Source organism: Sinohyriopsis cumingii, chromosome 9, assembly GCF_028554795.1.
Source record: "Sinohyriopsis cumingii isolate HCF-2022 chromosome 9, ASM2855479v2, whole genome shotgun sequence".
NCBI classification, from domain to species: domain Eukaryota; kingdom Metazoa; phylum Mollusca; class Bivalvia; order Unionida; family Unionidae; genus Sinohyriopsis; species Sinohyriopsis cumingii.
In genome coordinates, this window is record NC_142969.1 from 7541511 (window position 1) to 7555242 (window position 13732).

The 13732-nt window shown below is 32.2% G+C and overlaps 1 protein-coding gene across 1 annotated transcript in view; it reads left to right on the top strand.

Annotated features, from left to right (window-relative positions):
- Nucleotides 1-2944, top strand: part of LOC149791230 (uncharacterized) — a 43084-nt gene extending 40140 nt beyond the window's left edge. The window contains exon 12 of the mRNA XM_089969710.1: nt 1068-2944. Within this exon, the coding sequence (XP_089825836.1) occupies nt 1068-1072 (5 nt within the window). The 3' untranslated portion in view covers nt 1073-2944. The remainder of the gene's footprint in view (nt 1-1067) is intronic.
- The last annotated feature ends 10788 nt before the right edge of the window (nt 2945-13732 follow it).

Sequence of the window (13732 nt, forward strand, 5' to 3'; positions counted from 1 at the left end):
TCGTGTAAATGGTATCCTACCCTAATATGCGATACATAGCATAATTGGATGATGAGGACTGAAGCGGTACATGGAAGTATGCGTTGCACATATTTAGTCCAATCATATCATACTTGCCTCATCCTGAAAGACGAAATGTATCTGCCATCTCAATCACGAAACTGATTAGCATAAATTGTCTAAGTATGTTTATATATATATCTCAGTTTGATTGGCAGCATCGGAAAAAAAATTGCAACGTTTACAGCGGCTTCATGCTTATCATGTTCATCCACAGGTTGGGTAATCGATACTTGTGAATAATCACATCAAACTTGGCCATTCAATACTAGATTTAGACCATACAACCATTTTGATGATGATGTTTAACATATAGTGTACGATTGATGTTTGTTTAACATATATTGTACGTTTCACGTTTGTTTAACATATAGTGTACGTTTGATGTTTGTTTAACATATAGTGTACGTTTCAAACCATATTGGTGATGATAACAAGGATCAGATCATAGCCTACACAATAAAACGGGACTCACGAATGATATGTTAATTTATAATGTGATTTAAAACTGATTAAATCTGACACTTAAAATCATGCGCACGAGTTCCAATAATGCGTTTTACAAACTGGAAAATAAAACAATATATCAACAAACCCTATGGAAAGGACATTGAACAAATAAGACTGACGCATGAATCTATCACCTACAACGATGCATGTTAAGAAATAAACAAATACAAGAATGCTTAACTATCATTAAGGGTGATTTAATTATGCATATGTAAATATTCACCAAGGGTGAAAAAGAATATAATCTGAACAAAAATGAATAATATTTGATCGACATGTAGGACGTATAAACGGACGCACATATACACACGCACACACACACACACACAGACACACACACACACACAGACACACACACACACACACACACAGACAAAGAAGTACATGCTCAGAAAACTCAATGTCTCAAACTTGAAATAAAAGAGCCATTTATCTAATCACTTAGCAATACAATAAAAACAATTGACGGTAACTCTATGAGTCTTTTTTGCTTTCAGGGTAATCTTCGGGTCACAGAAATGAGGAACATCTAAATCGCTGAATAATTAGAATGACAAAACGCTCACTGACAAAATATATATGCTACAAAAGATGAGCAAAACACTTGCAAATCTCCAAGCTAAAACTATCTGTATGTGGTGAGGTAATTGATCAGTTCTCTAAAAATGAAAAACAGCACATCACTTGCTAATGCGCGGAAGGAAAATAAATCGGAGAACTGCTTTCAAATGGCAAAGCTTCGGGAGACGATTTTATGGCAGCAACTATCTACAAAGCTCGCATATGGCACAACAATTTCCAGAATGTACTAGTCAACGTGGACACCGAGTGTATCATCCATTGTCCACTTGTGCAAGTGGAAGGTGCAACACAGAAATCCTGCGATAACCACCAGACCATGTACTAGCAATCAGCAACTTGTAAATCATCACCTTAATTCTACTGAATCACCAAGTGCATCACAACGATCATGCACCTATCATACCTAATTTTAGCGATGTTCATTGACTTGACAAAAACATTTGACATAGACAGTCGTATGGACCAAATATTGTTTTGCCTGGGGAATTTCATCTTAAGGGTTTGTTGATTCTATCATAGAATTCCTGCACGAGTCCCATACTAAGGTGAGTCATCTATATCATTGTAACTAATGGAATCAATCATGGCTGTAAGCCGGTCAAAATTCTCTTCTGATGAAAACTAAGAATTAATTGACGGAAGAAAACAAACTTCATTCAATCGATGTCAGAATGGTTATTCTACTTGCTAAAAAAATAGAGGATGTGCTGGTGTTTTTGAAATATGTTTTGTCGCTCTTTTTCATTTACGACAATTACTTCCTTTTACCAAATATAAGCTTCAGGAGTGACAAACTATCAAGCAAGATGGATACTAAATGTTTGCTTAACAAATAATATACATGCAAATCCATGTCAATTTCTTATGTACTTTTCTTATGTTTGAACAGTTCTTATTAATGCTCAATTTCCTGTTCGTACAGAGAAAGAGGACATATACGAGCACTGTTGTTAAGTACATAGACCTAACTTGAATTAACATGACATAGCAGTCGCTTGGTACACAACATAGCGGAAAGAAAATGGTCAACGGACAACTTAGTCTTCTTTTAAATGTTACGTATTAACATATACAAATTTATCTTCCACAGACAAAGCGATTGTAATTTGTAAATATGGATCAATGCACCACATGTATGAAGGCTTCCTCCGTGGGCCTTTTCTGAAAGTTATATTACATACCTATCAAAATCTCCCTCTCCTTTATACAAGTAGTCTCTGTCAGACTTTATTTATGTTACTTGCGCATTTATACACACATATGTGTGTGTGTGTGTGTGTGTGTGTGTGCGTGGTTTGCTTCAGCAATATTTTAACCCTTTATAACAGTACCTGAAGCGCTTCTTCCTTAATTAATGTTCTGAGTTTCTATAAAAACAATTGGCGATTTGATGCGTAACGGTAATTTGATGGGTATCGTTATGAAATTATGCATATCCATGTTTTAGTGCACAAACTTAATATATTTTAGTAAGAGAGAAATGGCTTAAGTTTCAGCAATGGCACAATTAGTTTAATCAGTATATATTTATAATATGATATATATGTATATACATGTCTGTGTGTGTGTGTGTAAGGACGAATACACATATTATACTTGTTTTAATGATTAGTTTGTTTGTATGTCTTGCTTCATGTTTAAGAAAACTATACTATCGGTGGAAATGCATATTTTATCATTTTAAAATTCCTGATGTCCACTCTACCATCCCTCAACCTCTGTCTAGCAGAGTGGTACAACTGTTATACCGACAGACCCACATAGTGAGAGGGAGAGACAAAGCGATAGAGTGAGAGAGAGAGACGTGGTGGGTAGGGGTGGGGATGGGTCAGGAGGGGTGGGGTTGGATGGAGAAAAGTCGGATGGGGTGGAGTGGGCTGGGGTGGGGTGGGGTGGAGTATGGGAGACTTACCATAAAGGTATGTATTCATTTCTCACCCCATCCATACGTTTCTTTGTTGGTCGATTAGTTTGCTGCCGTACCTAATCATGGGGGAGAAAGGCGAATGTGGTCATATTACTTTGGATATTTTAATATAAATAATGCTTTTAGAATCATATCAATGTGCTTGGATAAAATAGAAGATAAACACATCAGTATTACATTGTATAGTATGTTTGTTCCTTTTTAACCAAGGAATGTCTGGCCATTGCGACTTTGAATCAGTGGTGTCATGAACAGACCAATGTGTACACCTAACCGTTATGTAGACCAATGTTCTTGTAGGTTACTTTGTTCTCTCTATCTCTCTCACTCCACATGTTTTCCCGTATTTTGTCGTTATTCATTAAAGATACATCTCACTAGGAAAGTAGATCGGATTTCGATGAAATGGTGTACACTGATTATTTCATTTACAAAAGGGATACATTAATATTTTCCGTTTTTGTCTTACGTCGCTAATGATTATTCAGTAGAAATTCGTCACACATTTATATAGTATATAAACAATAGCCTTCTCTTGATAATGCCCAACAGTTGAAATAATATGTATATATGTGTATTAAAGCGACAATGCTTACAGTTATCTAAGGTTTGGAAGGAAGGAAATTATTTGTTAAAACGTAATGTTTTTGAAGTAATTAATATGTAAGGTTTAAACGACGATTGTATATTCAGTTTAGAATTAAGAAGAGGCACCCCTTAATTCAGCCAACGAAGTTACTCGTAATTCCGCTCCTTTTCTGCACTGATCAATATGTAGTTGATGTAGTAAATTGAATAAATTCCGTTAGTGAATATCAACATTCGTACAGATTGATTCGAGGTGGAATTAAGACAGGCACGCCAGTTTTACTTAAGCAGAGATGAGGCGTAAAAACATGCATTAGATACAATTAAGATTCGGATTAAAATTAGCAATTGAACCATACAGTTACACAATAAAATCATTCACTATACCACGATGTACTATTGTACATAAAGCACTCGTTGTTCACTCTTAGTATTGTTTTAAATTATCGGCAATGTACTGGATTCACAGAATATGCAACTGTTCAATTACAAATACAACCATATAAGTCATTTGAACTTGTACTACTTGGCAGCTATATATCGAAAGAGGATTTTACCACGTAAGTAAACACATTTTCCCAGATATTTTCTCAAATTCTTTCGATAAAGGGGTGGAATGTAGGTGTGTGTGTTTAATTCAAGATATCTTTATTTATAAAAAAACGTAAGCTCAATAGTTGTTTTTCATATGCTTCAGTGTATAAGTGACCCTGTTAAATTAATTATTTGTCTTTAAGTTCTTGTTGCTGAACATGTTGTTGTGGGCTTAATGTCACTTTTGAGCACGTGACTGATTATACATGGCGGCTAATAAAAGAGTTGGATTAGGAAACTGGGAAAATTACGAATCGAACCATCAACTCCACCTCAAGCTACTGGGTGGAGAGGAGGAACGATACAAAGTAGTGGAATATATTTGCATCTAACTATCAATTTCCATTAGAGATGCAGTTCAATTAACATTTGAAGTCTTGAAGTCTCCAAAGCGAATTTCCTGGGAGACAGCCTTATACCATTTTAAATTGAGCACCCCTGCTGTAAATTTAACAAGAATGAGGGTTATAGAGAAAATCTCTTTACACAAAGAAGCATGGATTGGCTACTTCCAGTCAAACGGAGGATAAACGATTGCAGTTTGTGATAGTTTTAGCTCAGGTAGACAAGTTTACAACATTTGGGATCCACTGGCGAGAATCAGGTTATAACTTATAAATCAATTCAGGAAATTACTAAGTTGAATGGATGTTTATATAATGTATGCCTTCTGTGTTACAAATTGGTACGGCGGTACAACAAACGGGATGGGATAAGATTCGAGGTGTCTTACGTCCGCATGGAGTCGTCTACGATGGTCATTAGCTTAAGCAAAAATTCTTAGACGATGGTCATTAGCTCGAACAAATATTCTAATTTATGTAAGATATGATTAAGCAACTATTGACTCCAATGCTTTCGCAGTGTGTAATTGCATTCATATGGATTACTCTATGACTACTATATTGTGTGCAATACTGATTTCAATATCATTATCACACAAATGCATATATACAATATATTTACCTTATTGGGAACCCATCATACGTATACTATTCCGGTTCCACTTCGTAGGAAACAAAATATGTTAGTACATTTTAGTCACTGTTTTGTGTTTAAAAATGCTTTTAGTATTTTATCTAGTGGTGGTGGCACCTAAACACGCACCAAAACGTCGAAAATATAGTCTTGCATTAACCTTTTTGAATAGTTTGTCAATTTATTTTTAAGAAATGTTTTCGAAAAAATTCAGCAATATATTGGCATTATAAATGAATGGAACAATTTAGTTGCCGGTATTGGCTAAGTCTAGGTTATCTTGAAACGAATTTATTAAGCATTCTAAGATCAAAAAAATGAATAGCACCACGAGATTCCTCGCGTTGTCGGGTTGTTCTGATCCCTTTATAGTTTCAAAACACGACCATCGAGCAATAAATTATATTCACGTTCTGACATTGACAATTCATGCTTGAGTCATTTTCACGGCGTGTGAGGCTAGCGGATCGTATGACAGACCATCAGTTTAAAGTGATGCTTCCAAATCATATCACAAAGTTTCATGTTTAGCAATATGCGTAACCTCCATGCATAATAGGATGTGTAACCACTTGTTTTGTTATCTTACCTGAAGTCCTCTAAACCGCCTTCATTAAACATTTAAACTTTGATAAATACTCAATCAAATAGTTTGACCCTGTATAAAATTCATGTAATAATAATAAATTCAGTGTTAATCCACACAATAACAAGCGTGTTTAAACATGAATGCTTCATGCAAAGTTATTAATATAAGCTGGACATTGCCTATTTAAATTGTTTTTAGTATGCATACAATATATATATATATATATATATATATATATATATATATATATATATATATATATATATATATATATATATATATATATATATATATATATATATATATATATCAATATATATATATATATATATATATATATATATATATATATATATATATATATGTCTGTATGTGCATATATAATTTTTATTTGTTTCAGGTTGTGTTCCTCTAAGTTCAATAGACTCCTACGTATCTACCAAGTTCAGCATTGGAAGAACCAAAAACGGACCAGAGATATGCTATTCCCTATGTGGATTACAGGGATATATCGGTTTACATGTATTGTATGAACTATTCATGTCATGTAATGTATTACAATATGTACATCAATGTTCAGATCACCCCGAAAATATATGACAAATATAGGGTTCAAATGCTTAAGGAGTATGTATCTTTAACTATGAAATCATTTAGAAAGGTGAAGCTTTGGTAAGATAAGCCAACATTTGTTCAGAGAGTATGTGATTATATTGATTTTTGATTGCGTGAAGGAAGGTCAGCATAAACAGATATATATCATGGACTCCCGAACGAAGTTTTTAGCCCCTTCAAAAATATGAAATTCCTCGATATTATTTACTCGATTTATAGCTAATATTTGTGACATTGCTATTAAAACTCTTTAGTAATGCCTTTGTAAATACAATGAAATTATTGTAGAAGTCTTCAACTGGGAACTAGAATAAGTAATGTCCTGACTTCATGACTTATTCCTTTTAAACCTGAGTAAATTATAGCATTTAAATGATTAGTGTAAATAACTAAACTTTCATAATTGGTGGTAGTTTCTTTCAGTTTGAATTTGGATCGAGATGATTAACAAGAGAAACTAATTGGCGTTGAAAAAAATGATTAAACGCATTGTTGACAGAACAAGAAGTGATATTAATAGTCCGTCACGATATGAAATTATGTATGTATGTATGCATGTATGTATGTATGTGAGTATGTATGTTAGTTACGACTATATGCTCCTAAATTAAGTAACATTCAAAATAAACCCACCAATCTGTCCAAACTGTCACACATAATGTAATGCTCTAACATATCAAATTTAAACTTTAAAAGAAACGTACGATGGTATGAAGTAAAACCAAAATGTTCTATCACAAGTCCAAAATACTACAACGTTCTGAGTGAATCCTGAATGTGATGCTATTAGAATATCCTTGAAGTTCCATCACAAGTTTAAAAGAATGTGCTTAAGTGCCAACAGTAATGATATCTCACAAAGTCGTTGTTCAGGTCCTTTTTGAATAAATTCACAACAGTCCCAAAATATTTACTTAGTCCATTAGACAGTTTGTAATTCCAAGAGCTCATATAGATTTCTCTCTGTTTATTTCTCTCTCTCTCTCTCTCTCTCTCTTAATAAATCAAATGGTTTAAAAAAAAAAAACAACTAGATGAAGTAAAGCCCTAAACAAGCATCAAGCGTCCAAAATATTAATTTATTTGATATAAATAGTAAAATAATAAAACAGAGATGAGCATTCCAGTATATTTTTATAAAGGATAAACAAGATATCAATTTTGTAATTAACATTTTATACAATTGTATAAAGTGCCTTGATAAAAAGGCCGATATAATACACAGTATCTAACTTATCAATCAAATAACTTTCCTTTATCAGCCTATTCATGTCTACATCCTCAATATATATTGGCATGAAGTACAAATCGAGAATAAAGTGATTATTTGTATTAAAAAGTATGGAAACATTAGGGGATAAATGAGGATCTCTATTTTTTAATATAAAAGCGATGATTATTCATTTCTCTTAGGAACTCGTTGAATTGTTCCTCCAACATATTGCATGTTAAGTGAAATGTTGCACCTACTCTGATTGTATTAATGAATTGTTTAAGTGCGTTAATATATTCACATAGTCACGAAGTACTGACTGTTGAAACTAATGATTAACCACTCATCTATACCCACAAACATGTAATCTAAAATCACCATTTTCCTTTCAATGACTCTTTTAATTCAAGAATAGTCGAAAAATACATGTGTATCGTCATTATATAGTGTTCATTACCGTTTCAAGTAAATAATCTACGATTCACAATTATTTCGATAATTATCTGAATCTTATTATTCCTTTTTCACAATAGTTTGGTTGTGAACACAAACAGTCCTAGTTTAACCTTAATCCTTACACCAATCAAATGTTAAAGAGTAAGTTTTAACTATATATAGAAAAATTGCACTATAAATTACACGCTTTGTTTACATGACTCAAATTCATATTCGCGTGTCATTCATTACCAAAATAGGTGTTTATATGATCATATCGATCGGCCTTGTCATGAATGAATTCTTACGATAAGGAGTACGTGTCATTTTCTGTACTTTGTCCACTTCACTTCCTTTAATTTTGAGGCGTCATACCACTCTGCACTCAACAAGCAAGTACTAACATGTTTCCGGTTGATGCAACACTTTAGTTAACAAGAAGCAATGTCTATATTATTGATGGTAAAATAAGTTCCAACCTTATATAAATTGAGGAGTGGTCCAATCTAAAATAACATGATAATAAGTGAATCTAAGACAATATTCAAGCTTCTAGGAACAAATACAAACTTGCAAACGTAGATCACGATTATAGGATCTTGCTACTTTTAATAGTGTAAGTATGAGAAGCAACAAGCGTGGAAAAATTCAACAAATATTGTATTTGCTTATAATACAGAATAATAAAAAGTAAGAAAAACTTTTGGTATTACGAATTAAATCCAAATTTGTCCTAGAATTTCTGACATAAGTAATAAATGTATAAAGTTATGAATAAAGGTTTGTGACATTCCAAAATAAAACCAACGCTTGAAGTGATGATTTGTCTGTGGTGACCATCGATTGTCACAGTGATGTGCCAGCAGTAGTTTGGTGAATCACAATAATATAATCCAAGATTAGTTGAATTTTAATATGACTATCTGTCATATATATATATATATATATATATATATATATATATATATATATATATATATATATATATATATATATATATATATGTATATTGTTACCTTTCGTCTCTTACTAAACATAACAAGGGATATATATATATATATATATATATATATATATATATATATATATATATATATATATGTATATTGTTACCTTTCGTCTCTTACTAAACATAACAAGGGAAAAGTGAAGACAACAATATATATATAATTCCAAAAATATATCCAAGAATATTCCAAGAATTTAAAACTTAGAAGCCTAGTACTATTCTGTTGTTATGAATTTGAGTTTGAGTCCCGAAGAAAAATCCAAAATGGGAAGACGATGACGTATGTTATAGCCAGTGTAACAATGATGTATCTGCAGTTCTCTTTTGTGCCATGGAAAATAATATTACGGTGATGGAATTCCGAATACAATTTCAATAACTTTCTTTGTCCAAGAATTATGTATGAGCACTTAAATTTTCCTTGGGACAAACATTAATCGTTAAGAAGCCAAATAATTTGAATACAATTCAAAATGTAACTCCATGTGTTTCCAAAAGATGGAGCACCCTGACATCAAGTGTTTTAAAGCCAAAACTGAGATTATTTCTCAAAACATCGGAACTAAACATAACTACTGCGGAAAACAAATTCTCGTATGAGTGTCACGTGACCATTTTCTAGAAACGGATCGAACGTTCAAATGCTTAAAATCACTTATTCCCAGTCAGCCTCGATTTAATTCTTATGATTCCCACATCGGGAATTAATAATAAAAAGTTGCTTACTTGATTCTAACTCAAAGCTAGGAACTAGGTCAGCTCTTACATACTAAGTTATATTATTAGGCTTTTACGAACAAAACTGTCAGGCCAATTAATGTCTGGATAATGTCAAATTCTAGTAAACGAAATTATATTACTATAGCATGTAAGAAAATAAAAAATTAAAACTAACAATCAAACAATAAAAAACTAAAACTGACAATATCTATCGATAAGTATATTTGATTTATATATTTATATATTGATATGTATATTATATATTATATATATATATATATATATATATATATATATATATATATATATATATATATATATATATATATATATATATATATATTCCTGTACTACCTACATCTTAGCACTTACAGACTTCTCCGTTAAAAAGGGAGATAAATATATATGACATGTATGCATTTTTCCCCAATTTCAAGATGGATATGCCATAACAAATCATATGTTCATTTTAATTTTAATTTTATACATGCCATGGAAAATTGGCTTGTTAAATAGACTTCACTCATGGAATTTACCGTTTCTCCAAAAGAAACCACCAAATTTTATATAGTACGTCGAACAGATTTTATTTCATGAAACACAGTAAGTCGATGATTATTTTCTAATTCTACAACGGAACGTCAAAGGATAAAGTATTTAATTCATGGTGATCATTTGTCAAGAGTTGTCAGCTTTATATGTAATCCTTGTTTTAATATTTTGGTTTCAACGGTGGATATTGTTATTATTCTTATTAGTAGTAGTAGTAGTAGTAGTTGTTGTTGTAGTAGTAGTAGTATTTTTATCATTATTATTATTATTATTATTATTATAGGCACCTTTTTACGATTCTGTGGTCATCCAAACAATGGGAAATAACCTAAGTCTTCAAAGAAGATAACTTATCTAAATCCTGTAATGGGAAAAAAGTCCTAAGAACAAGTAAACATGACTTATTATTGATAATTACTAATTTTCCTAAACAGCAACGTCAGCATTTATTTAACAATCAGACACAATATTCACTCTCAATAATTTAAACAAGAATGTTATACCCGTGTACAAAAATTAAATACCGAAAGATGATTACAGATTATAATCACAATTATACATAACAATTTCCATCATATACATGTTGTTATTTTTAGCCCCAACACGTTACTAAATGTAATACATCACCAGTTAAAGGAAACATAATGAGTTCACGAAAATCGTGCACATTTGTCTTTAATTTAGATTGGGATTGGTTCTATTATAGTGCACTGATTATAGCAGGTTCCGGCCTAGTATTGAAACTCGTTCGAAATGTCTGCCTTCTAACGCATGGCAGGGAAAAGTATTCAGTGTACCCATTATTCTGACTTATTGTGGGCAATAGAAGACACGCTTTTTGCATGTACCGTTAGTGTATTTATATGCTGGATGTTCTATGTTTACAATGAATTTGTCTGATTGAGCAGAGTTCAATCATTTACAACTCGTAATTCCAAGATGTATAAATTTGAACTGATGATGCATTGTGTGCTTAAGTAAACTTAAATACGACATAAATCAACTTTTATAAACACCTGAAAGAATTTCCAATTTTGTGTTTGCAAGATCTTTACAATACAGTATCAAATAATTTGGATAAATGGAATCCTTGGTATGCATCAGTGAAGGGAATAATAAATATGATTTATTTCTCTTATATTTCTGAACGAAGGGTAGATGTAGTAATGCTGTATTGTGAATCGTAAATGTTGTTTACTTATATATCTTAAAACAGATCTTAAACAAATTACGTTTACACTGCAATTATCAGCTTAAACATCAACTGTCATTTAAAACAGTTCAATATTTAAAGGAAGTTGGTGCATTTCCTTATTGAAATTGCAGCTTTCTTAAATTGAGATCATTATGTTTTGAATGTTGTTTGAGGTGGGAGTAAATATTTTACAAACTTTTTAATATACCTATCTTTAGCATCTCTTAATATAATACTCGTTGCTTGCTATGCAAATTAATAGTACGTTAAGTTTCTATTTTTACAAGGCACCTCATCTTGAATATGCAAAGCATCACATTTTATTCACAATGATCGAATTCTTCTAATAATAAAATAAACATGCTTTGTTATATAAAAGTTTACTTTGTGTATTTCAGGATGACCTTTGCTACTGCATTGCTAAATGGGACTTTTCCGCCCCAGACACACAACCTTTCAACAACAGTTGTGAGAATCCATTGCATTGTGGAAATGGAATGCTTTGTGGAGATCAAGGATACAGCAATATATCAGCTTATGGGGAAGGTCAATCGGATTGAAAAAGTTAATACTTTACTGATGAAACAAATTATATCTTTATAAAGAGAGAGAGAGAGAGAGACAGATATGTATGATGTCAATAACCGCATATGGATAACAGTGAAACATGTACATTTCAAAATATCCGATGTAAATTGCTTTACAACGAAACGGCTGCAGACAAGCCACGTTTGTCTCAGTCATCACTAACCATACCCATATTTCAAAATTACTTCTCAGCCACTCAACAGTTTCACTTAAACTTTGCAACCAGTAAATTGATCCAAGGTCCAAACCAGTTCCTCAAATCTGCGTATAACAAATTCTTATATCCCACTTTTGAAACCTTTATCTTACTCCCACTCCTGGGATATGTTGTGAGAGTTTAAGAATTCACGGTCGTCCAGACCGGCTGGATGCCATAATCCTACCATTTCTTCGAAAATGTTCAGTAGAATTAAAAGTTTGTCATGGAGCTTCGTAGACAATTCCTATTTGATGATCGGAAACATTTTAAGTCAACTCGCGAGCAGATAACTTCTATCACGATACATAATAAAGGTGGAGACAATGCAAGCACGTACCAAATAAGATCAATATGAAAAGTGTGCATTATCTAGTAGCATAACAATTGCTACAATTGATCTTTGCACTTCACCATGAAACGTTATTGTGATAGATATCAGATGAAACACTTATAATAATTGAATCTAATTTAAATTGAAATAATTCAAGTTTTTCTCAATTGACCACGTATTCTACATTTTGATTGGATATTAACGGTCAGGTGATACTGATCTGGAACTTTTAACACATCGATAAATTATGCGGACTACTTTTGTTTTCCTACTTCTAGGTCATTCTTTGGAAAGTCGCCTCGACAACATATTACATCAGCTATTATGTAAGGTCAGGTTTATATATTAAATATCAAGCACGGTTATTCACTTAAAATGAACACGACTTTTTTGAATGATCGAAATGCGGAGAAAGTAAAACAACGTACGCTAAAACAACACGTGCCATACGCAAGCGTAATTCTATATAAGAAAATAATAGCTTGGTTTAAAATGTATCAACCAATTGAGTATAATTATATGGATTAAATGATTATGATTGGGTATTTCTCGATGTGTAAATTTCACCTAATCACTCACAAAGTTATCATAAAATGCTTCGGACCAAATCTTTACAGAAAGTATAATAAAAGATAAAAAAAATAATAATAGAAAAAAGATATACTTTGCAGTTTGGTTCAACATGTTTACAACTTGATGCATTTAACAAATGCATTGAATGAAGCACTCAGAACCGGGCTCCAATATATCTTATGACAATGCAATATAATAAGCAACATATTGGAGCGCATCAGCAGCAACCGCTCCAAGCATGCACATTAAACTTCTGTTCTTTGATGAGAAGGGAAATGGTATATATAAAGGTATATTAAGTGAATCGATGCTTAAACGTATCATATTTTAATTGTACTTACCATGATACAATGAAAGGTAGAGGTTTTTGAAACGCTAGATTCATCAAACAGTGAGCGCATGTCAGCGCGGCAGTCACGTGATAAAACAAAACCAATGTTGACACTTGCTCTATTGTTGACGAATCTGACGATA